General features: G+C 45.0%; 1 protein-coding gene across 5 annotated transcripts in view; it reads left to right on the top strand.

Annotated features, from left to right (window-relative positions):
• Positions 1 to 26828, top strand: part of LOC122809699 (zinc finger CCCH domain-containing protein 13-like) — a 1891555-nt gene that overhangs the window by 1491416 nt on the left and 373311 nt on the right. For all 5 annotated transcript variants that reach the window (XM_044081418.1, XM_044081393.1, XM_044081403.1 and 2 more), the window contains one exon: positions 18692 to 18724. In XM_044081418.1, coding sequence (XP_043937353.1) covers positions 18692 to 18724 — 33 coding nt within the window. The remainder of the gene's footprint in view (positions 1 to 18691; positions 18725 to 26828) is intronic.

Here is a 26828-nt window from a genome sequence, read left to right as displayed (position 1 = left end):
TTTCTAGACTGTGTAAGCATATACAAGGTCCGAAGAAACATATTTGGGCAATCCTGCAACCATTCAAAGTCTGAAAAATGTAGTGCAGGCAGTGTACAAGGACCCAGTGATACAGATATAAACACTGTTAAACTTTCAGTGGGAATGGGTTTGCATCAGGGTCATCTGTGAGCCCATTGCTGTTCATATTGGCAATGGACCAACTGCATTAGCAAACTAGTTTGAAGGTGTGGACAGCAAACATATACAAATAGTGTGGCACTGCAAGCAGACTCTGTCAGTTTACAGTGGAGAAATGGAGTGTAAAACAAGGCAGCTGGGATGAAACTGAGTTGAGAAAAGGCAGTTATCACGGCAGTAAATGGGGGAATCAGAAGGTGCTGAATACTGAGATAGAAAGGAAATGGTGGAACAGGTTAACAGCTTTAGGTATCTGGGAGGGGTGGTGAACTCTGAATGAGGAGGTCAAGAGTAGAATCAGAAGTGCTGCAACCAGTTGGCACAGTGCCTTGGGTATTGTTTGACAGTATGCTGAAGAACCTGAAAAGTGAGGTGTAGAGAAGAGTGGTGTGACCATTGTGCCTGAATGGCATAGAAACCTGAACTGTGAGGGAAGCGCAATTGAGGAAAGTTGGGAATGGAGATGAACTTGCGTGCGAGAGGTGTAGTATGCAAACTATGGTAGTATGCAAACTATGGTATAGAGAAAGAAATGAAGACGTCACAGCAAAATTTAGATTGCAGTGGTTCAGTCACATGTGCAGGGGAAAAGAAAATAGATTTGTTGAAGATTGAGAAGGGATGGGAAGGACGCAAGAGGAAATGATATCCAGAAGATATGATGGTAATTATGTAAGGAATCTGCAATAGTCATGCTTGACTGCCGAAGATAGGACAATGACACCAAATTGAGATATGTGGCAACTGTTAACATCCTGCCATGACTCCCATGTAGAAATATGGGAAGGGGGGGTACATACCACCCTCAACCCAAGACTTATTTGTAGTTGCACTCGAGGCATTCATCCCCATTTGCACAGCGATTCCAATAGCTCGTAGCACAATCTTTTCCTTTCTACTCCACTGTCTCTTTCCTACTGAAGAAAGCAAAATTGCAAGTAGATGCACATTGACTTCTTGAAGCAATCTCTAACCCAGGATACTTTAAGCCAGCAACTGGACAGATTGCTCTCCATCTGCTGCTAATGACCCCAACTTCAGAGATATCCTGGATCTGATAGGTGAAATGTGGGTGTCTCCCATGATTCCCTTCCATCTTGTTGACGGGATCTTGTAAGAGGTTACTTGGATGCTGCCACATTCTTGTGGGTGATGCCTTCAGTTGATGAGATGGTAGCTGATGTCATTCAACAGGCCTGCTGAGAACCTCCAACTGTCCAAGTACTGGAATGCATTGACTAGGACTCCAACTGCCAACTCCATTGTAGTAGCAATTCCCAGAAGTAACTGTAATCTCAGAATCGTCTGATTCACCTTCCAAATAAGGAGTCTGTCCTGGACCACTTTGATAAGCGGGGTTTCACTTATTCCAGTTATGCAGTTTGGGTACTTGGGTATTTGTTGTCACCTATGCACCACTTCCAGTGAAACCTTGAAGAATTTAGGAAGGCAGTGGAACAGTTGCTGATGGAGACCTAAAGCACAAACAAATCAACATTCTGAACAGCATCTCTCTCTAACCTTACTATATGCATCTAGAGCATATTTCTGCAGAGGGCTCAGTAAGGGAGGCAAGTGCTAGCATTACCATTTGTTGCCATGTCTGGCTTCACCAACAACCAACGTCGCTGCAAATTTCTAGGTATCCTTTTTGAGTGCCTGTTTAACAGTACTGACTTGTTTGCTCCCCAAGTGAGAAAAAAGTTAAGACTACCTTAATAATCATTGTCATCTGTTTTTCACACATCATAGCACCCATTTGTGAGGAATTAGCCCCAAGTAGTTGATTTAAATAGTGCAATCAGCAGTAAATTTGCCAGTAGCGTTACAGAAGCCAGAGTAGCTGTGGCTCGTGTCAAAATGGATGCTCCTACAGAGATCAGAGCTTTTAATAGATTTAAAGATATAATTTATATGTTTGCTTCTATTTTATTATTTATATAATTTATTGACATTTAATTACTTGAAAAGTCCCACTTCGTAGGTGCCCATTTTTTATAGGAAAAGGGAGCAAATCTCCAAAGTTTTACAAAAATATTTTAAAAACAACAGATGTTAAGTTGTCCCATCTCGCCTTTGTTCTTGCTGTTTGGTTTCGGAGCTGATCCTCTGCTCTGACTCTGCTTACTTCTATAGCTCGAGAGCTATTTACTGGCTCGAGGCTAAACCTGATCCCAGAATGCCCAGCGTCAGCTACCCAGTTCTCGTTTTCCGCTTCAGCTGCAAGGTTGCTTTGTTACTGGCTCAGGCTTAGTATATATTTTTTCTATGATTATAATTGTTTATTCTTAAAAATTTAAGTTTTTGTCTGGATATAGTAATTTATCCCTTATCGCTTCTTGTGTGTTGTAGCTTTGTTGGCCGTCACTCCATATCTCGCAGGCCTTCTGTTTCCCCTGAACTCGTTTAGAGTCTCGTGCCCCCCTTAGGACAGCCATTTAAATTAGAGACTCTCCTTTCTGTCCCTTAACTGGAAAAAAAAAAAAAAAAAACTGTTTTTTAGTATAGTTGTGTAACATGTCTAAAGAGGCCAAAGTTTCTGGCTTCAAAATGTGTGACTCGTGCTGTCAGAAAATATCTCTGACAGATGGGCACACTAGCTGTGTTTGTTGTTTAGGGGCTGTGCACCTGCAGGACTCCTACTCTGTCATGCATTTAGTCCAAGGGTCCTGCAGGAGCACAAAAACAAATTAATCCTTCGAGGATTATTGAAACCACAGGATTCCCCGGCTAAAGGTTCTCAGCCAGTGCAATCCTCTAAGTCTGTCAAGCAGTCGGCTCCATCCTCAGAACCGACTCCTGGGCTTGAAGAACCAAGTTTGTCGGTGTCGACTAGCATCAACAAGTCATCTCCGCCCTCTGTTCCAACTGCTACCTCAGAGCCATCTCGGAGCCACAAGCGAGCAAGGTCTCCTTCACTGGAGCCGATCCACTCTGTGCCAGTCACCCTTATTAGGAAGTGAACATCGCTCTTCATCCCACTCCTCTCGATTATCCAGGCTATCGGATCAGGACGTGGAGAGAGTAGTCAGCAGGTTACTTAAATCTCATGCCCTTGCGAAATGACTTTCCAGCCCATCTCAACAGGTTGCGGCTCCATCCTCCTCCATCTCCATTCCTCCGACTACACTTGGTTCGGAGCCAGAGACCATGGATTCGCTGATAGTAGAACCAACTGCACCGATCACCTCCTCTTCAGTTCCGATCACCTTGATTGTTCCATCCATCGAAAGATCTGGGCGCCAAAGCTCTCTCGTCTGCTCCGAGGGAGGAAGTGGCCTCGGTCCCTTGTCCGATCCCGCTCTCCCCCTCAGAGCTTCGGTACAGGTGAGCTCGGCTCCCACATTGACCTCGGAGCCGTCGCCCTCGATGTGGAGAAAAACTCCTGTCTCTTCAGAGCTTCCTTTGCCTCTGGATCGTGATGCCTTCGAGGTCATGCGGAGTGTGCTGTCCCCTGAAGCAGCCCTACTATCAGACCCATCGGCTCCTTGTCTTGTGGTGCCTGTGCCAACCTCTGCTCCTCCGGCTCAGAAGCGTAGGGAACCTATACCCCAGGACACCCCATTGGGTGACCCCTCTTCTTCCGAGGCCTCTCCTGATCAGTCAGAGGAGCCTCAGAAGAGGAAGTGCAAGAGAAAGCACCTAGACTCCCCTGAGTCTGTCACCTCAGATACAAACCTGGATGAAATCGGAAGGGTCCCCCTCTGAAGAGGTGTCCTTCAGACATCCTTGAAATGCTTAGGCAGAGGGGTGGCTGGTCTTCCCTAGCACCTACCGAGGACGAGTCTGTATACCTGGAGGCATTCGGTTCCCGACCCTCCACCTCCTGGGTGTCTACACCTTTCGTTCCACTCATGTCTGTAGTGGCTCGAAAGGCTTGGTCAGCTCCAGATTCTGTGGAACCTACTCCGAGGAGACCAAATAAGTTTGTAACAGCCCCCCAGGACAAACCATTTCTCTCTAAAGATGTGCCAGTTGATGCCATGGTGGTAGCAGCAGCCACCAAGAAAGAGTTAGCAGAAACTTCTTCGTCTGCCCATTCACCAGAGTCTAGGATGATGGACAGATATGGGAAGCGAATGTTTTCCTCAGCGACCTTCTCAATGAGGTACCTGAATTCTCTCTCTCATTTCACACTACTTGAAAGGGGTCTCCTAAAAGAGCTTGGAGATACCCTATAACAACCTACAGCTGAGGGAGCATCAGCCAAAATAGCTTCCCAGCTTGCGACTCTTAATTCTATAGTCAACTCCTCCATGAGGCTGATTTCCTATGCAGCCAATGGAGCGAGCAGAGCCGCAGGTACAGGAGTGGCTCTCAGGAGACATGCTTGGCTGCGGCTGTGTCAATTTGCGGAACCCTTTCGGGCGTCTTTCACAAATACTCCCTTTGGCTCCTCGTTTTTTGGGCCTCAGGTAAAAGACACACTTACCAGGTGTGAGCAGGAAGGCAAGACTCTCTCTGCTGTGGGAGTCCGTTTTTCCACTTCTAACAGACCTTGTCCCAAAGGTCAGAAGGGTGGAAAGATGTGGTTTCGGAAGTCCCTGGGACCCTTGCCTGACACACGTGGTGATTTTCCCCCAGGGGCAGAGGGGGAAACAACAATGGCAGACGCCACCCTCATGGCAGAGGGGGACCGCAAAATCAGGGTGACAGAGAAACTTTCTCTCCAAACTCTTCCAGCATCCCTGACAGGTTGCCCGATTGCTCACCTCTGGAGGCAGACGGGAGAAGACTTTCCCTGTACAGAAAAGCCTGGAAAAATATAACAAGAAACAAATGGGTACTATCTCTCATATCCGGAGGTTACAAAATCCCCTTTCATCAACCCCCTCTAAAGTCAGAAAAGTCTATCCCGGATGTCCCACCCAATCTATGGGATCGAGCAGTTATTCAAGTTTCAAAACTGCTAGAAAAAAAGAGCCATTCAGGAAGCCCCCCCAGACCAACTAGGATCCGGAACTTACTCAAGATTATTTTTAGTACCAAGAAAGACAGGGGACTGGAGACCAATACTGGATCTCAGCAGATTGAACAAATCTGTTCAAAAAGAAATGTTCCGGATGGCAACACTGCAGTCCATTCTCCCCTTTCTGGGTCAGGACAACTGGATGTGCTCCATAGATCTTCAGGATGTGTACTACCATATCAAAATTGACAGACGCTCCAGGAGATTTCTTTGCTTCCGGGTAGGAGCCCGTCATTACCAGTTCAGAGCTCTGCCCATTGGTCTCACCACAGCTCCCAGGGTGTTCACCAAATGTATGGCAGTAGTCACGGCTCACCTGAGACATCAAAGATTCTACGTGTTTCCCTGTCTAGACGACTGGCTCCTAACTGCTACCATCAGGCATCAACTCTTAGAGGCACGGGATTATGCAATATCAACCTGTACCCAACTAGGCATTACAGTAAATTTCGAAAAATCTGCCTTGTTGCCCTGTCAGTCTGTTACATATATAGGAACAGAATTAAACACAAAACAGATGTTTGCAAGGATACCTCAGGAAAGAGTTTTCTCTGTTCGCCAACAAGTGTCATTTCTAATGCAGAGCAGAAAGGTCCAAGTCAGACATGTCCTGCAAGTTCTAGGCTCCATGGCAGCTGCCATTCTTCTTGTACCATTAGCGCGTTACCACACGAGAGTCCTTCAGTGGCTTCTCTTCACGCAGTGGTCCTTCCAGGAAATACCCATGTCTCACATGATCCTGATTACAGAAACATGTTCTTGGTGGATGGTCTCCCCACTGGTGACTCAGGGCAGACCTTTCATTCAACCCCCTCCGGTAGCCACAGTGACCACGGACGCCTCCCTGATATGGTGTGGGGGGGGGGGTGGCATTATCTAGGCAGGACAATCCAAGGCGTGTGGCAACCTCACAAGTACTATCTGCATATCAATGTCCTAGAGATGAGAGCGGTGCTCCTAGCTTCAAGACTGTTCCTTCTGGGACTATTGCGATCCAAACAGACAGCATGTCAGTTGTGTGGTACATCAACAAGCAGGGCGGGACCAGGTCATACCCCTTTTGTCGAGAAGCCCTCAGGCTATGGCAATGAGCGATTTCCTCCCAACGTTTTCTGACGGATTTAAAAATATAATTTATATGTTTGCTTCTATTTTATTATTTATATAATTTATTGACATTTGATTACTTGAAAAGTCCCACTTGGTAGGTGCACATTTTTATAGGAAAAGGGAGCAAAGCTCCAAAGTTTTACAAAAATGTTTTAAAAACAATGGTTTTGCATTCTTCAGAAATAATACAAAAAACGTCAACGGTTTGAATAATTATACCAAACTTGACAAAATGTGGCAGTAAATAGATACAACTTGTATAACAATGATTTAATAGTACAAACAGGAACTGCAATATAAAGTGAAGAAAAATGCAGGGTTGTGGCAAATTTAAATAGTGTCGAGGGAGAGAAATTGATTGAAGTTGGAAGCAAGTGAAGAGAGTGAGAGTAAGGATGTGTACGATGTGAATGAGTAGGTACTTGTTCATGTTCTGTTGACCAGACTTGTCAGTATAGACTCGCAGAAATTTGGCCAGGAAAGTTCCCCTACTTAACTGACTTTCAAATAACAACAACTAACTCTGAATATGTAAAATGTTTCCACTTAACGCTGATAATCAAATTGCTGCTGTATTCAAGTCAGATGTAGTAATATACAAGGGAATTGTTAGTGGTGGTGACTGGAGTGATTCAAAATTGATCTGGGTCATCGAGCGCAGGAATATAAAAAGTTAAATACGGTGCCTGACTCATTGATTTTTATTTTTTGAAAAGGTACATTGTTTAATAATCTTCATGTATAACTTCTGTGGTCACTGTGGCTACCAGGGGGGGTTGAATGAAAGGTCTGCCGTGAGTCACCAGTGGGGAGACCATCCACCAAGAGAAGTGTCTTCAGCCCATACCTCTCAAGCTCTCTTCCCCCTTCACTCCGGGCTAACCTCTCTACCTTCCTAACCTCACTTTTAAATATAGATAGCATAGGTAACTAAATAGTGAAATCTTGTTTTATGCTATATTCCTTTTTTTCCCCCCTGAACAAAATAGAAATTGTTAGTGTTTATTCTTTTTTTGTAGCAACCTGTTATTTGTAATGTAAACTGTCTTTGAATTTTCATGTAATTAAACTTTGTTTCCTGTGGAGCTTTTCTCCCCAGGCCTCCACTGAAAACGGGCCCCCAAGCCCAGTGGACCTCCCCGGTAATCAAACTGAAATAAATATATAAAATAAATAAATAACTTAGCATTCCTTTCTAGTACTAGTAAAACATTATAATAACTTAAAAATATTTTTTACAAGAAGTTCAGTTTGGGTCATGAGCAGACAGTGGATACATGAAATATTGCATTGATGGGTCCTGACAGTATCCCTGGATGTTGCTTAAATATCTTATGAAGCATGATTTAACCACCTCCCAAACAATAGTGTTCAACTTCACCTCCATACATGTCTTTTACCAAGCTGGAGAACAGCTACAGTCATTTTCCTGCATAAGGGAGGAATTTTCACAGACCCATAAATGTGACTAGCATTTTATACAATGCAATGGCAAGACATATGAAACTGATCAGTAAGGACTTAGGGCACCTCCAAACTTTGGACCCATCTCAGTTTAGATTTGTTAGGAGCAGGGCATGCTCACTCAAGTTTGGTGGACTGTGTTTTCAAAAGGTCACCAAAGGCATAGTAGAAAAACTAAAACTGGGCATGTATTTTTCCAGACACATGCAGCAACTGGAATGGCTATAGAGATAGCTTACTAAAAGGATACAAGGCCTAAATAACAACCTACATGAACTGACCCAAAGTCAGTCAGTGTACTGTGTATTGTGCAGACTGCTGAAACGTGACCCGTGTCTGTTATACATGACATTTTGTGATCCAATACTTATAGACCTGCTGCACATCAGCAATTCAGATGTTACCAGAAATGCTCAGTCTTGGGATCTAAACCTCTTCTGCAGCATCAGCAGAATGGTTTGAAGGGATAGTTTTATCTCGCAGAGGATACAACTGCTGTGGAAAAGACTTCCCCATCTGTGTAAAACGAAGCTTGTCTCTGTCCATATTCAAGTGCAACTTGGCACTATGGATGGGTGTTACAAAAACATACTCCAGGACTGCCCCTTGTATTGCCAATGGAGAGAGACAGATCCTAAATGGGTACCTTCAAATTATATATGTTGTTATCCCATGTACTTTCACTAGGGGTCTTGAATTTATAATTATTGATCAAGGGATGGGTAAGACCAAGGGAAATTGGCTAGGCTTAAAGTGACGCACAGTGGCAGCTACCTTTGAACCTGTAGATGCTACCATATCAGGCAGATGGGGCCATGGTGCTTAATGTCTCATGCAAAGAATGGCACATTCATAAGTATGACATCCCCTAATGCTGCACTGCAGTTTCAGTAATGGCATGCTTAATCCAGTCACTTGAGATGGGCATAGAACCACAGACTTCTGATCTTACAGCACCAAATCTAAGTATCCTACCTGTTAAGACATTGACTGCAGGGGGACCACAGAACTAACAGCAGATGTTCTTCATGTTTCACTGTTGCAGTCATTACATTTGGGTAATCTGCTGGCAGGTTGCCCTCAAGTTGGCCTGATTAACAAAGTCTTGGGTCCTGCGTCGGATGCTGTCCTTTCTTCCATGACGTCAGGTCGCCAGGGATATAAAACATGCAGACGACACCATTACATCAGTCTTTCTTGCCATGCAGTGCCCGAAGCAGAAGCAGTTTGCAAGTGCCGGTCAGCCGCCTCCTGAAATTTTTGTTTTCAGACCTGAAGTCTTCTAAATAAGTACCCCATTGGGGATCCTTTTTTCTTGCTCTAACCGATGTCAGAAAAAATTAATTGCCCTGCCTGTGGAAAGCAAATACCTCAGAGATTTTCATTCTTACTGCGTCATAGGTTCATAGGTTCATAGGTTCATACTAGGCTATCTGCCCGAGGGCATTTAAAAGCCTAGCCCATAGTTTTGTGGCTTACGCCACCCCTTTAGTATGGGGAACTATACCCATTATTTTGCTGTGCTTCTGTTGAGCAGTGACACTGAGGTAATCCCTGGGGTATATCTGCGATCTCCCATCCATTGGTCAAGATTTCTCTTGAACAAGGCCAGCGAGGTGCTCTGCCTCACATATACCGGGATTTTATTCCACAGCATAGGGAGTCTTTGGGTGATGAATCTATCCCTCCAGCACGTCCTATTAATAGCCGTGTCGAGGTTTAAGTCTCCCGCCCTTGTGGCTCTGACGGATCTAGATTTTTGAGGTGAAGCATATTCATCAAATCTGGGTTTGACATGGCCTTGTATGTTAGGCAAAGGTCACCTCTGAGCAAGGGGTGAGGGACTGAATAGAGCTGGAGTTCTTTCAGTCGAGCAGCATAGGACAGATGTTTGAGACCCTTTATCCTTTTGGTGAGGAACTTTTGTGGCCTCTCCAGCTGCTGCAAGTGTCGGGTCAGATACATTCCGAATGGGGCATTGTACTCAATCATTGGTCTGATGAGTGATGAGTATAGGGAGACTATGACCTCCCTTGATCTAGATGAGAATCCCTTCATGATAAGGTGGGCAATGTAGAAGGTCTTCCTAACTACTTTAGCTACATGGGTGTCGAATGACAGACTACTATCAACCTGGGTCCCCAGGTCCCTGATAACTTCTTCTGTACTCAGTGGATTGCCACCTATTTGGTAGCTAGGGGTAACCTTGTTTTTCCCGAAGGGTATGACTATGCATTTTTTGGCATTTAACTTTAGGCCATGGCTCTGGCACCAGTTATCCGTTTCTGTGAGACCCTTCTGAAGGATATCTGTGTCAGATGTGTTTTTTACTATGGCCAGTTTGCAGTCATCTGCAAACTTTGTCAGCCATAACCCTCCTGTGTTTGCTTGTACTTGGAAAAGTAGATGCCAAACAAGAGTGGGCCCAGGACTGAGCCCTGTGGTACACCACTTGTGACAGGCTTTGAGTCTGACATAAGCGCCAGCAACTCTGACCCTGTGGGTTCTGTCACTCAGCCAGTTTGCAACCCATCTTGTGATGTATGGGTTAACATTTAAGCTGATGAGTTTTTCAATGATACCAGTGGGGTATTGTATCAAAGGCCTTCGCCAGATCGAGGTAGGCTGTATGGACTGCCTTTCCCTCATCAATGGCTTTGGTGACTGTTTGAAAAAGTCAACCAAGTTTAGAAGGCATGATCTGCCTTTGACAAAGCCAAACTGGGATGGATCCAAAGTCTGCAAATTCCCTATGTCTTTATTTATGAGGTCCATTATGATCCTCTCCATGGCTTTGCAGATAAGGCTTGTCAAGCTAATGGGCGGTAATTTCCAGGGTCGGTGGAGGCACCGCCTTTGTGAAGTGGGACCACAGTTGCAGTCGCCACTCCTGGAGTGCGTATCCAGAGGTAAGACTATGATTAAACAGCTGTCCTAGCTGTGGGTTTAATTCCTCGTTGAGTTAAGTGGAGCACACAGCCGGGGACACCATCAGGTCCCATGGATGCTGTGTTTTTGCTTTGGAGAGAGCAGTTCTCACTTGGGCGTTGGAGATGTTTGGGGGGCTGCAATCGCTTGGTATAGATATCTCTCCTTTTGGGGGGGAGGGGGGGGAGAAGTTTGCACTGAACCTGTCAGCCAGTATGTTGGCAATGTCTGTAGGATCAGTAATCTTCACATCATTTTGAACTAGTTCTGAGCATATCTGGGAGTTTCCTCCCAGGTTTCTAACATAGCTAAAGAAGGCCTTATGATTGTCTTTTGAGTCTTTAGCTGTAGTAGCAACCTGTTTAGGCCCAGACTACGACATCCCTTGCTATCTGTTTTGTTGCCTTGTTCAACGCCCAAACTATTTGTCTTGCTATTTTTGTCGCTAAATTCTTTTGCTCTCTATCTCCGTATTCCAAAATGGCTTCGATAAGCCATCCGACTACCGATCTTCTGAAAAAACAAGGATAAAGACAGAGACCACATAGGTCCAAAACCGGCGATGACACTACTGTTAAGTTAGTCGCCAGTCAACTGGTACACAGTGAGGTGCTTTTGCAGCCCCTGATTCCTGCTTCTACAGATTCGCAGGCCTCTACTAAGACCCATTCGGAGTCCGGTATGCCGCAAGATGCTTCTTCGACTATGGAACCTGTAGATGTCTCTACCTTGGATGGGTCTGGAGGCGCTGTGCAGGCACTGGCTTCTGAGGGTGTGTTCAGGCCTTCGAATTTTCATATTAAACCCACGACTTCATTTCAAACCAAAAATACAGAATTTTTCAGACCTAGAGTTCGCACTACGCCTAGGAAACAGATGACCAAAGCGCATTCTCAGGCCCACATGTCACAAAAACAAATGCTTAGAATGGCTGAAGACCTTAATACTTTAATTAGGGGAAGTCAGCCTTCCCCCTCAAAAAGTCCAAGAACTGATTTTCCTTCTTACTCTTCTGATCAGGAGTCTGTTAACTCTGACCCTTCTGATTACCAGGACATACCCTTATCTACCTACGAGGATTCTAATGCAGAAGAATCCATTCCCTCTGCTTCCCCACCAGATTTTTCCTTTGGTGAAACCCTGCATACCCTTAGAGAGCATTTCTGCTCGGAGAGCCAGGACTACTCTCAGTCCAAAAAGAGACTCGGGGAATTTTTAAACTTGCCTCAACACAGGCCTCTAGCTATCCCTCCTGTTCTGGAAATTGTAGATGTCTTCTTGGAATCCAACCTTACCACTTATACTTTGCCTCCGGCTCCCAGGAAATCTGACAAGTACTATAGAGTACCTGACTCCCACAAATTCCTCTCTAAGAATCCTGCTGCGGATCCAGAGACCATTTCCCAGGGACCTAATGGCATTAAGTCTACTACAGCCAAAAATCCTGCCCCTTCGGACAAGGATTCTAAGGCTTTAGACAGATGGGGTAAGAAGGTATACACCTCTGCTACTCTTGCCATCAGAGCTTTAAATTGCCAGTTTTATATGTTTAAGTATCAGCAACATATTATGGAACTATTTTAAACGGAAAATAATGTTGATTCCTGATTGTGCAGAACTTACATTTACAAGAGTTAATGCATTCTGCTAACCAAGTTGGTAAACATACTTTGCAATGTGGTTTTGATGCATTAGAAGCATCTTGCAGGGCTGCTGTCACTGGGTCTGTTCTCAGAAGGCATGCTTGGCTTAAAGAACAAACCTTGCCAGACCATGTCAAAGCAAAATTACTAGATGCACTATTAAACCAAGAGTGTCTATTTTGGCAATAAAGCAGAAGTCCTCAAAAGGATGGAGGAAAAAGCTAAATCTATGCAAACTGTTAAAGATTTCTTACAAGTACATCCACCTAGAGTCAGTAGGCATTGGCCTTTTAAAAATTGGTCTTTTCCAGTCCCTCCCAGACCTTCTCAGTCCAAACCCAGGAGCAGCAGACCACCAAGACTACAGTCGCAGGGTATGCACAAATCTAAGCAATGGAATGCTCCCACGTCCAAAACAGGGAGTAGTAGGCCACCATCCTATAGTAAAATCTCATAATGACTTATCCTTAACTCTTCCAAGCCTTGCCAAAGTACTTGCACCTTTAGAGGGAAACTTACCCTGCATGCCAAAAACTTGGGAGTACAATACCCAGGACAAATGGGTCTTAAACATTGTTTCCCAGGGATACAGATTCCTCTTCCACTCACTCACAACCCCAAACGGATGGCCAGACCTCCCCCCAAACCCCAGTGGGCATAGGCCCGCAAGTACTTGCTTTTCTCAGTATCAAGGCTGTTCAACCTGTCCCAGCAGAACAAAGGGGACAAGGCTTTTATTCCAGACTGTTTCTGGTGCCCAGAAAAGAAAACTCTTGGCGTCCTATCCTGGATCTGTCTATTCTCAACACCTTTCTGGTGGTTCCAAAATTCAGAATGCTTACTCGCCAATAGCTGCTTCGTATGCTAGCCAAGGACTCCTTGCTAGCAACCCTAGACTTAAAAGAAGCTTATCTGCACATCCCTATAAGGGAATCTTGCAGGAAATACCTACATTACAGAGCAGGCTCTATGCACTATCAGTTCTCTGCACTTCCCTTTGGTTTATCTACTGCGCCCAGGGTATTCACAGAATGCCTAGCTCCAGCCATTGCATATTGCAGGCAGAGAAGGATTCAAATTTACCCATACGTGGACGATTGCCTGATTCAGGCGGAGAGTCAGGTTGCTACTACAGCACCTGACATTTGTAGAGAGACTTCTAACTTCACTGGGGTATACCATCAATGAAAAGAAATCTCATCTGGTACCCAAACAACAGATTGTATTCCTGAGAGCAAGCTTGAACACAACTTCCCAGATGGCATTCCTCACTCCAGAAAAACAAATTTATTTGACAAACTACTGGCCACCAAAACCCAGCTATCTGCAAGAAAAATACTGCAAGCCCTAGGGTTCATGGCCTCTTGCATTCTACTAATTCCATATGCAAGACTGCATATGAGGAAACTTCTATGGTACTTAAAAAGTCTCTGGTGTCAACATTTTCAGGACCTGGAAACAATGATTCCTATCATTCCTTGCCTAAGGACATAGTTCCTTTGGTGGGCAGAGGCCTGCTACCACAATAAGGGACTCCCTTTCACTCAACCCCGTGCTGCCCAAACACTAGCAACAGACACATAAGACTATGCATGGGGGGCTCACGTGGCAGGACAATGCATTCAAGGCAAATGTAGCCCAAAGCAAATGCATCTACATGTCAATCAAAAAGAAGTGTTAGCTGTACAGAATGCTCTGACAGCCTTCAAGGGCCATATTCTTCCAGGACAACTATTGGTACAGACAGACAACACCACAGTTATGTGGCACATAAGCAAGGGGGGAACCCATTCCTACCCACTCTACAGATTATCCATGGCTCTGTGGAACGCAGCCTTGAGCAACCAAGTGCACCTTGCAAGCTCATTTCCTGCCAGGCAAACTAAATTCACTGGCAGACTTAACCAGAAATCTCATGGACCCACAAGAGTGGAAATTGGAACCTAAAATATTCAAGCTTTTGAGGAACCGGTGGGGGCCAGAGGTGGACCTCTTTCCTTCCCCTAAGAACTGTCAATTATGCAAATATTGCACCAGAACTCTCCACTGCCAAACTTGGAAAGTGGGTGCCCTGTCCTTTACCTGGGAAAGGCTCTCAATCTATGCCTTTCCCCCCTCTGCCCCTCCTCTCTAAGGTTCTACAAAAGATCAAACTGGACAAGCCAAGGACAATCCTGATTGCACCAGACTGGCCACGCCAGCACTGGTACCCTCTTTTGTGCAGTCTGACAGTAGTGCCACCATGGCACTTGCCTCAGACTCCCTCCCTGCTGTCCCAGCAGGAGGGCCATATTTTGCACCTTTAGCTACAGACCCTGAACCTAGCAGCCTGGCTCATCCCCTCAACTCATCACCAGCAACCCTCAGTAAGTAGGTGCTGGATGTCATTCTTGAGGCAAGGAGGCCTAGTGCTAGAAAATCCTATTCGGAAAAGTGAGGGAGATGCTGTTCCTGGAGCCAGTCTCGGGGAATGGACACAACTGTGCCCAGCTTACCCTCATATACTAGATTACTTAACAGAAATGCTCCACAAAGGCTTATCCTTCTCTTCAATTAAGATTCATGCCTCTGCCATCTCAGCTCATTACAATACTGAGCCACCCCTCTTCTCTCATCCTCTGATCACACAGTTCCTGAGAGGAGCCAAAAAGTTTAAGACACCCCCCAGGAGAGCTCCCACTCCAGCTTGGGACCTTAACTTCACATTGGAAAAGCTCATGCTTCCGCCCTTTGAACTTGCTGCAACAGCAGAGTTAAAATTCCTCTCGTGGAAAACAGCTTTACTTTTAGCCATCACTTCAGCAAGAAGAGTGTCTGAATTGCAGGCCCTTATGGCTGTGGAATTCTTCATTATCTTCCATGCGGACAGGGTTTCCGTCAGGACTAACCCATCATTTATGCCTAAGGTGGAATCTAGTGTGGCTTTAAACCAATCCATTAATTTGCCAGCTTTTTTTCCTAATCCCTCAGAGTAAAGGTGAAAGGATCCTACACTCCCTGGACATGCACAGGCAGCTTAGGTTCTATCTGGATAGGACTAAGCCTTTCAGAAAATCTGACCAGCTGCTAGTCAGCTTTGCTGCAGGGGCAGAGGGCAAGGCCATTTCAAAGCAAACCATTTCTAAATGGATGGCACACTGCATCCATTTCTGCTACAAACACCAAGGGGAACCTACCCCACACAGAATCAGAACACATTCTACTAGGGCTACCTCAACCTCTACAGCATTTTTCAGGGGAGTCCCTACCAGGGACATCCTGGAAGCTGCAGCCAAGGAGCTCTCTGTACACACTTTCACCAAGCATTGCCATTTACCTATCTTTTCTAAATCCAGAGCTGGATTTGCCACAGCAGTCTTACAGGGCCTGATTGCCAGCTCTAATGCTTCTTAACTACCTCCACCCATCCTCAGCTTTGGGAATCAACCCAGTTGTGATGACTGCAACAGTGAAACACGAACATAGTACAGTTGTGTACACTTACCAGAAATGTAGATGTTAGTGTATTCACTGTTGCAGTCCTGGTTACCCTCCCTCCAGCCCCATGACTTCTCTATACTTCTGCCTATCCTTTTTTATATTGCCATACCTTATAACATTGGTATGTACTTTCTACTGGGGATGTTCCACACCATGTAATTGCTTCCTATTGTGGGGGCTCCTGACATCTGGGGCAAGAAAAACTCATGTAATGGCGTCGGCTGCATGTTTTATACCCCTGACGTCATGGAAGAAGCGACATAGTCCGACGCATAAATCCCAAGACTCTGGTATTCAGGCCAACTGAGGGCTACCTGCAGGCAGGTAACCCAAATGTGATGACTGCTACAGTGAATACACTCGAACATCTATGTTTATGGTAAGTATACACAACTGTACTTTGTTGTGACAAGTTCTGTACTGGGCTTGTCTTCTCTTGCTAGATAGAGCTTCTCTGGAAGATGAATAGACATGGTTCAGTGCCAGATATTTCCTAGATCCTAGTAAGGGTGGGCCATGGAGACATAGTTTAGACTAATAATAAAGATGTTGAGAAACTTCACCTTGTAGACTCTTCTTATCTTGCTACTACCGAAAGCCTTCATTATCACCCTGGGTATGAAGGGCATTTATCCTGTGTATCCTAGTATGCCAGAACACAGGAGATTTCCAGTCTTGCTGGCCAGAATCCTGCATTTTCAGTTCATCTCCTTACCCTTTTGTTGTCCACTGCTCTCAGGAATTAACCAAATACTTAGCTGCAGTTTTTATTCTTCTGAGTCTCAAAGAAATTCATATTTACTCTAACATAGAGACACAGGTTGAGCCCTTCATGCCAGATTCAGACCCTTACCCAAGAAGGAATTACACTGGCTCTTGTATTACACTATCTTCAGCCTATCCAGTGTTTATCTTCAGCCTATCCAGTGTTTATTGCAGTATATCATAAAATAATTTTCCTTCCCCTGAAGGTCTTTCTCATGGCATTCCAGACACCAGGGAAAACAGTTTTTCTTCCTTTAGAAGATATGTCCCCTGAACTCCTTTTTGAAGACCGTAGGAAGGCCCTGCAATTATGAATGTGTTGGGAGTGCATGCCATTCTGTATTCTGATTCCTGTTGCAAGCTTTGTGAGAGAAAATCCAGTGGTACCTGAAGACCCAGTTGCAGCAGCAGGACCTACACCTATTGGAAATGGTGTTGCTGACAGTTTCGGCTATCTACAAGGAGCTCAGCCCAAATAAGACTGTCTAGCCCTGGGATGCTAGTAGTGCTGTGTCAGCTCGCTTGTGGGATGCCAGACCCCGATAGTAGATTTGTCAGTTTGGTAGAATTACTCACTCAAAGCCTATCAAGATTAGGGAAATGGTCATTCCTGGACAGAAGGCCAGCTTCAGTAGATGGATATAAACTCCTGACTACGACCTAGGCAACCTGACGAGTTTTAGAAGCTCGGTGACTGACAGTATGCAGGGATGTTCCCCTCTCACCTCTAAAGATAGAGGGAGCGTGAGAGTGGTTGAGCCATTCTTTTGAGTGTATGCACAATTTTTGTGGTGTAGACCGGGGAAAGCAGCCTGTGATGCTTCATTGTACCGTGAGTGGATGGGAATCTTCCTACTGGGTTATTTCTCCTTGCAGTGGCAAAGGACATCCCAGTGCAGACACTTGATGTATGTGACAGTTGCAAGAAGCTGAGCATGCAGAAGGAAGGGTTTATAGGTAAGTCACTCTGCTGACCTGAAACTAGCCCACTGCCTACCCACCCATCTGTCACAAGAAGGTGAACAAATGGTCTAGTATGATCCTTGGATAAGAATGAGTAGGTCGTAGGACTCATGTAACCTGAAGACGCATAGCTATTGCTGCTAATGAAAAGTGTGGTTATATTAGGTGAAGGAAGAGGAGCTCTTTAGCAGGTCTAGTGGAGGAAAAAAAAATTCTAGTACCAGAGCAAGCACTTTGGTGTAAAAGAGATGCAACTCTTATATGCAGTCCAAGAGTTTAGGACAACCTGAGAACCGTGAGTTCTAAGGATTATTATAGACATTGCCACTTTCTTGGCATATGGTACAGAAACCAGCAGAGGGAGGAACACATTCCTGCTATCTCTTACAGAATAGCAGTGGTGTCTAGTGTCAAGCAGTACCATCTGTAGACCACCTGCATTCCCTCAGAACAAATTGCCATACTGTACCAGTTGTACTGAACCACCCCCAACCAACTTGAGATACATTTATGCCCAGTTGGTACAGCTTGACTGTTATCTGTAATTCCAGAGAGATAGTTTATATGTTTGCTTCCCCTCCGAACCATCAGCCGAGAAATAATTTGTGTACCCATGCTTGCAGTCCTTCACAGTGAGTGCTATTCCTGCACTAGCACAGTCGACTAATATATATGCACTGTCTGCGCCCCCCTCCAAGTAAGAGCAGACAAAACACATTTTATCTCAACACTCTTTTAACCAGTTCAGCTGTGGTTCTCTCGTCCAGTGCAACTGAACGGGGATACGTCACATACTTCCAACCCTGTGTACATTGTTGATGCAGCAATATAGAACACAGTCTCTTATTTCCATAATGTGCATGCTCCGTAGTGAGGGCTAAGCTGGCAGATTGAAAGCAGCTAGATGTCCTTTCATAATGTCCAATTTATTTCCTGACTTTAGCACCTTAACCAAACAGTCTTCAAGAATTGTAATGTGCCTAGTACTTCACATTGTACATTTGTATAAGGTGCAAGCTTCAGAGTGCAGAGAATCTGAGGAAAAATGCTTGATTTGAAATAGAAGTATAAACCTAGTCATTGAGCTTTTAGATCCAGATTTATCAGTGGGTATAGTTAATTAGATGTATTCCGGATCTCATTTGAAATTTTCCTGTGTTTTAATATTGTGACTTGTGTGTTTTTATAGATATGGAGGTGGTCCTGATTCCAACATGCAGAGGTAGGTTTTACATTATTTTTTAATTTTTAACTAGTCAGTTGCTGTAAAGGAATAGCTTTGTTTTTTTTAAGGCCATTGTGCGTGCTTTATGGTTGAAAGTCTGTTTCACTTAACTCATAATACAGCTTACAGTTGAGAAAGTTTATGGTTCTGTCAGCCTGCATGCCTCTGTAGCTTCCTGGACCTTGACTGAAAAAAAACAGGTTAAGAATTAAACGAAGTATTCTAGTAAAAGTAAATGCCATTAAGTATTTATAGCAATGTTCAGGAAAAAACTGAGTAAACTTGTCAGTATTGTAGATGTATTTTAATGCTAAAAATATAGACTTTTTTCTTTACATTTTCATGAACAGCTTTATTTTGAAAGTCTTGCAAGCTGTGCAAGTAATGTCAGTAACACTTTTGTGTTGCTAGAATGTATTTTTCATATAACAAATGCTTGAATGCTTTTTAAAGATATTTACACAGTCATAAATATTATACTGCTAAATCCTACATTAAGGCACTGTAAGAGCACATCCACTCATGCATGAATCGTGCCATCCCAAATAGAACCAAGATGCTGTCCTCCAAAAAAAGGAAGCCAATCTGGTGTCCCCTGTCATAAACAAACTTTACAACAAAAGGAAGAAACTGTTGCAGAAGAGGAAAATCCCACGATGCAAAAAATTCCCTTACCAGCCTCTGTAGGAAGCTGAGATCCCTCGTAAAATCCTCCAAAGCTAGTTACGAAAATAAAATTGCCAAAGATGCCAGACAACCACAAGGCATTCTATAACTATGTCAAGAATTTAAATGGCAATGCTCAAATCTGCTGTGAGCTACAACAGAATGGCAGTAAATATACTGATCCCAAGGATATTGCCAATATCCTGGCAGATAGATTCATTGCCAACTTCACCCATTTCTCACCCCCTAAACGGCCCGTCTCAATACCGGAAGATTGCCAAATTCCGGTAATGGCCACACAGGTAAAAAACGCACTCTCCAAAGCTAGGAATACAGCATCCGTGAGACCAGATGACATCCCGGGCTGTGTACTACATGACTACAAAATGAACTGGCACCTCACCTGAGTGTCATGTTTTATCATACCTTCACCTCAGGCTTCGTGCCCACTGAGTGGCACACAGCTACAGTTATCCCACTCCACAAGGCAGGATCCACCTTGGATCCCTGGAACTACCGCCCTATCAGTCTGACGAGCCTGATCTGCAAGGCCATGGAACGTATTATCATGGAACTTATAAACAAAGATATTGGCAACCTTCAAACAATGGACCCCACCCAGTTTGGGTTCGTAAAGGGCCGATCTTGTCTCCTGAACCTGATTGACTTCTTCAAATCAGTCTCCAGAGCCGTGGATGAGGGTAAGGCAGTTAGCCACACAGCCTATCTGGACCTTGCCAAGGCCTTTGACACTATCCCCCACTCTGGAATCATAGATAAACTTACTAAGCTGGGCATTAATCTCTGTCACTCAATGGGTTGCCATCTGGCTTACTGACAGAACCCACACTGTAAAAGTAGCTGACTCCAAATCCAGCATCAGACAACTGACAAGTGGAGTACCTCGGGGTTCAGTCCTGGGACTGCTCTTGTTTGTCATCTACTTCTCTGAAGTACAGGCCAACACTAAGGGACTCTGGCTAACAAAGTTTGCAGATGACTGCAAACTGGGAGCCGTTATTGAATCCCCAAATGATGTGGCTATTGTACAAAAGGGCCATATAGAAACAGATGCTTGGTGCCAGGGCGATGGGCTCAAACTCAATGCCAAGAAATGTATAGTTAACCCCTTTGGGAAAAAACATGTACCCGTGAATTACGACATAGGTGGCAGTACACCAAACACCAAAAGTGTGATAAGAGACTTAGGAACACAGGTAGACAGTGGTCTCACCTTCAATAACCACATTGCTACAACAGTCAGGAAATCCTTCTATGTAGCACACCTCATCACTAAGGGCTTTTCATCCAGAAAAGAGGTCATTGTCCCACTGTATTCATCCCTCATTAGACCCATTATAGAATACAACGCCACATTTGGTTTGTACCTCTCAAGACATCTGCAACAACTGGAAAGGCCGCAGAAATACCTCACTAAAAGAATCACAGACCTAAAGCAGAATGCCCTATGCTGACAGCCTTAAAATAACTCCAGCTATACTCTGTTGCATATAGTCTACTCAGAGGCGATCTCTGCTTAACATACAAGGTCATGTCAAACCCAGAGCTGTTGGACATGCTACACTTAAAGAAATCCCAATCCCTCAGAGCCACACACTCCAGGGATCTAAACCTTGTCATCACAATAAACAAAACATGCTGGAGGGATAGGTTCCTGACCCAGAGACTCCCCAGACTCTGGAATAGACTGCCCATACATGTCAAGCAGAGCACCTCCTTGGCCTTCTTTAAAAGGAACCTTGACGATTGGATGGGAGAAAGGAAATTCACCTCTGGGATCACATCAGTCGCCCTGCTAGACAGGGTTCCAGGGAAGTAAATAGTGTGCGAAGAAATAGCCTGGGAATTGTTATGGCTAGGCTTGTATAGGCCCTAGGGCTGATAGCCTAGTACCAACCTATGAACCTATACCTTTTTCATAATTAGTGTGAGCAGTAGTCAATATCTTGTGCTTCACGAGTATTAGTGACAGTTGGTTTCATCTAGCATGATGCAGTGGTTTTCAAGTCACTTGACATTTTCACCATCAACATATAGTGGTTTTGCATATCTTTATAATAGCAAAACAGGTAGCTGTGAATATATCAGATGTGGTGCATTCTACTTTGACATTGACCACAAATGTTTTTATCAGCAATATTGTAACTGATTATGGTGCATTTAAAAAAAAAAAAAAAAAAAAAAAAGCTCAACTGAAGTAGTGGATGTTCATCATTTGATTACAGCTGCAATAGCCTTGGCTATATGGATTATATCCTGCTAAGGAGATAATAGCGGGTCACTTCCAAAGCTTCAAGAGCCCCATTCTATGCACCCAAATAGTTACTCAAGCTGAGCTAAGAAAGAGTGGTTTTCGGGCCAAGCCCTTCAAGAGTGTTTATGCCAACTTGAGCAAAGGAGGCTAGAGCCCTGAAAAGATCAGTGCTATGAAAAGAAAATGTATATCCTCACCCTGGCAACAAACGCACACAAAAATATGGGGGACTGAGTGAGGGAGCAGCGCCTGCAGCAATGATCATTGGAACGTCTGCCGTTATGGTTAGTTTACTTACTTTACTGTACTGTGTTCTTCACTGGATCTCTTTTGCATAGCCTTAGTTTATATGGGTAGCCTGCCATCTTACAGTGATTGGGTGGAGGAAGGATGAGGGTCCAGAACCCTTGGAGAATGTTTGTAGTGCTTTGTATGGGTATGTACAAGGGACTGAGTCGATGCTTCTAGAATCGACCCTTTCTAAAAAGCCACAGATAAGCCTAACTAGCCTGGTCTGCAAAGCTATGGAGCATATCATCATGGAACTCATAAACAAAGACATTGGGAACCTCCAAACACTGGATCCTACCCAATTCGGCTTTAAGGGCAGATCTTGCCTCTTGAACCTGGTCAATTTCTTTGAAACAGTCACCAAGGCCATAGACAAAGGGAAGGTAGTCCACATAGCCTACCTTGACCTTGCAAAAGCCTTAGACACAATACCCCACTCGGGCATCATAAATAAGCTCACCAGCTTAAATATCAACCCCTATGTCACAAGATGGGTTGCAAACTGGCTTAGGGATAAGAACCCACATGGTCAGAATTGCAGGTGCCATGTCAGACTCTAAACCAGTTACAAATGGCATCCCACAAGGCTCAGTCCTGGGACCTCTCTTATTCAGTATATATTTCTCTGAGGTACAGGCTAACACAGGAGGACTATGGCTGACAAAGTTTGCAGATGACTGCAAACTGGGGGGCCATAATCGACTCGCTGGCTGACACAAGCATCCTCCAAAAAGGTCTCACAGAGACGGATAACTGGTGCCAGAGCCATGGCCTAAAGCTAAATGCCAAAAAGTGCATAGTCATCCCCCTTTGGGAAAAACAAAGTGCCCACAAATTACCACATAGGCGGTAATCCATTAAGTACAGAAGAAGTAATTGGGGATTTGGGGACCCAAGTAGATTGCAATCTCTCCTTTGACAATCACATTGCCAAAGTGGTTAGAAAGACATTCTATATAGCCACCTTATCACGAAGGGGTTCACATCTAGATCAAGAGAGGTCATTGTGCCCCTCTACTCATCAGGCCCATAATTGAATACAATGCCCCATTTGGGATGTACCTTACCCGACACCTGCTACAACGACCCCAAAAGTACCTCACCAAGAGGATCAAGGGACTCAAACAGATGCCCTACGCAGTTAGGCTAAAGAAACTCCAGCTCTACTCAGTTGCTTACCGCCTACTCAGAGGCGATCTGTGCCTGACGTATAAAGCCATGTCCAACCCAGAATTAATGGACATGCTCCACCTCAAGAAATCCAAATCCATCAGAACTACACGCTCCAGTGACTTAAACCTCAGCACAGAAATAAATAGAACATGCTGGAGGGACAGATTCATATCCCAGAGGCTCCCCTCATTCTGGAACAAAATCCCAATCCATGTCAGACAGAGCCCCTCAATGACCCTCTTCAAGAAGAATCTTGACGTTTGGATGGGAGATCGTAAATTTACCTCTGGGATCCCTTCTGTGTCACTGCTAGACAGAGGCACGGTAAACTAACCTTAAATGGGCTATCTTAGGTGACCTACTATACAGAGGCACAGTCAACTAATCTAAGAAGGGTGGCGAAAGCCAAACACACTCTGGCTAGGCTTGTAAATGCCCTAGGACAGATAGCCTAGTATCAACCTATGAACCTATAATGCCAAGGCCCTGGTGAAATGAGTCTTGACCCTGCCTGGAATTACCTGGTGGTGGATATATCAAAAGGTAATAGCATGAGGCAGCCATTTGGAAATGGCTTGCTTTGACTCAGCTTATCCTCCGTACTTTCACAAGAAGTAAGCAGTCTATCAGAATTTTGTAAAGGATTTAGTTCAGTAAAGCCTAATATAGGAGTTGTCTCTGGGAATCCAGGGTATTTTTTGTTTTAATATAAAGTGCTTTACTCTAATGTTGCTGGTCCTTCGGTTCTAACACGAGGTTGAGGAAAAGGAAACCATATGTTCTGCAGGAGGAACCATCCAAAAACTTGGATAGGCAGAGCAGAAAAGCTCTTTTATGGGATGTCCTCTTTAGAATACCCAGTTGGTGGGCCAGGAATCTTCCTAAAACTGAGGGTCATCAGTAGGGGAATAAAGGAGTCCTATCCAGGTTTCGCAAGCTCCATGGTGTAATCGAGATGCTTTCTCATCCTCTCTCCCTTGAAACAGTGAGAGAGGTGGTGACTCCTCCCCTCTCCCTGTCTGCAATGAAGATGATTGGGCCCAAATTTCAACTGTAGTGTTACTGGGTGGAGCTGACATATGTCCTTCTATTCCTATGTTGCAGTATTCTAGGTGTGGGATTTCCTGCCCTCAGGTGACTCGTACATTGGCTTCTATACAAAAGCTTTAGCTTGGCTGCTGTGTGTGGGATGTCACACTTAGGGCCATAAACCAAGGGGCCTTAAATGTGACGTATGCATGCACAATCCTCAGAACTTTTCAGCCGCAGATGACATTCGCACCGTATGAGCATTTCTTCACAGACGTCGCATCTTAAAGATAAGTAGCCCATTGGGTTTCAAATTTTCTTATTTTTGACTATTGTTTTAGCTAATGCTCAGTTGTTATAGCCTTTAGCTGATGTCAAGAAAAAAGAGAAAGTGCCAATGCGGGCTCCAGACACCCCACAAAAATGCCTATGACCACTGTGTTTTTTGCCTAGGCTGGGAACACGACCACTCCTTCTGCACTTTGTCAATCGTTTATGGCGAAGACCTTGCGCAGCCATCTAGCCGCATTAAAATTCTACCTCGAGAACCAACGCCTCAAATGGTTAGCCCATAGAATGGATCCTGCATCGGAGGCCACACCTGAACCTTCACGCAAGAAGGCCAAGGTTTCTAGGGCTTCTCTGCCTGCCTCTCCGCTTCCCGGTGCACTGATAACTGCTGATCTAGGGGATGAGGCATGCTCAGAGGATCAGTCGACTGCAGCGACATCCCTTGAGGAAGCCGTTTCGCAGCCAACCGGCACGTTCTCAGAGCTCAGTCAGACATAGACACCCGTCGAGGGGGGAACAAGCTTCGGTTGTACCTCCAGCAGGAATCCAGACTTCGGATGTGCTAATCTCCAGACCCGACGCCAGGCCACTCTCTACTTACTCCCTGGCCAAAAAGAAGCAGAAAACTAAACATACATTCTTCTTCAGAAGTCACACCAGATTGGCAGGCCTTCACTTCCTTGCAGCCACTTCCACCCTGCCTCTTCTGAGCCCTAGGTCTGCCTCTGCTTTTTCCTTCCCATCCATAACCCCTCAGGTCAGGGAAAAAGAATGACTCTTTCTCTTCATCAGAGGAGTCCATTTCTTATGTTTCCCAGATTGCCTACCCGCAGGAATATTACTCTCTGGATAAGGAATGTGTGGAGGGGGACTCTCCCCCTGAGGACATTACTTTTGGTGAGACAGTCACCAAAATGAAGGGTTACTTTAAATGGGACACTTCCCAAGTGACTGACACCCAAAAAACGTACTTTGAACTGCTGCAAGTGGAATCACCCTCCCCTTCAGCGGTTCCCCCTGTTCTGCCTGCTTACTTGAATGCCTTCAATGCGGCCTCTAAGGCCCCTGACTCCCAGCCTCTGGCCCCTAAGCAGTCTGACTGCTTCTATAAAGTACCAGAAGACCACAAATTCTTGGTTAAGCCACCCTTGGCTGACCCAGCTATTGCCCCACTGGCAGATGAGCATTCTAGACTGCTGCCCCCTGCCTCCCTACTGCCCACTGACAAAGACAGTAAGTACATGGATAGGATGGGGAAGAAAGGTGAACACTTTTAGTTTGGCTTTCAGAGCCATAAATTCAGACCCACGTGACCAAGTATGCATTAGACTTGGTCTCTCAAGTCTCCTCCATGCTGGCGTCCTTGCCTGACAGTCCCAGCAAGATGGGCATCTCAACCAAACTTTCCTTGGCCCTAACTGGTAGCTAGGCACTCCATAAGTTGCAGCTACGATGCTGCAGAAGCATCCAGCAGGTCTGCAGCATCTGCTTCAACCCTCAGGAGGTACTCATGGCCAAGACTCTAGAACCACCCAGAGGACTTCAAGGCTAAAATCCTGGATGCCTCCCTGAACTACAGTGTGCTGTTCGGAAAACAATCCGCTGACCTTTTTAAAAATCTACAAGAAAAAAGCAAAGAACTCCAGGACATTAAGCACCTGCTGATGTCTACCATACCCAAGTATTATAGGAACTACCCTGCTAAAGCCACCTTTGTAAGATGTACTCCACAGCCCTCTTCTTCCAGGTCCAGGAGAGGGGCCAGAAGACCTACTAACTCAAGATCGTATGCGCCACCACAGCAACCCAGACAGCCCTTTCAGGACAGAGGAGGCCCCAGTAATGCGTGACTGCCTTACCTACCTCCCCCTCTCAGCCCGCCTTTCCCACTGTCTCCCCCTTTGGCAGTCCATCATGTCAGACCAGTGGGTCTTAAACATTATCCAAAAAGGGTACTTACTATCTTGGAAAGTGAAGCCACCCAGAAGAGGCACCCCTTCCCTCCCCAAAAACCATGCCCATCTCATGCCACAAGTTCTGGCAGATCTTCTACAGCTAGGTACCATAGAGCCTCTTCCTCCAGAACCAGAAGCAAAAGGGTGTTACTCCTGTCTCTTCCTGGTCCCCCAAAAAGATGGCCTCTGGAGACTCATCTTAGATCTGTCCTTTCTAAACCTACATCTTCAGGTACCCTCCTTCAAAATGCTCTCTCCCCACCTTGCTGCCTCTCATTCCAGCCAAGGCCTTTATGGTCACCCTAGACCTAAAGGAAGCCTACCTGCACATAACCATCAGGAGTTCCCACAGACAATTCCTGCGTTTCTCTGGCCCTTCATCTAATTTCCAATTTACTGCCTTGCCCTTTGGTTTATCCAC

The sequence above is a fragment of the Protopterus annectens genome, chromosome 1.part1, assembly GCF_019279795.1.
Source record: "Protopterus annectens isolate FY-2018-M chromosome 1.part1, PAN1.0, whole genome shotgun sequence".
Lineage (NCBI taxonomy): Eukaryota > Metazoa > Chordata > Ceratodontiformes > Protopteridae > Protopterus > Protopterus annectens.
The sequence above is the reverse complement of the archived record's forward strand: the minus strand, read 5'-3'. Positions and strand labels throughout refer to the sequence as shown.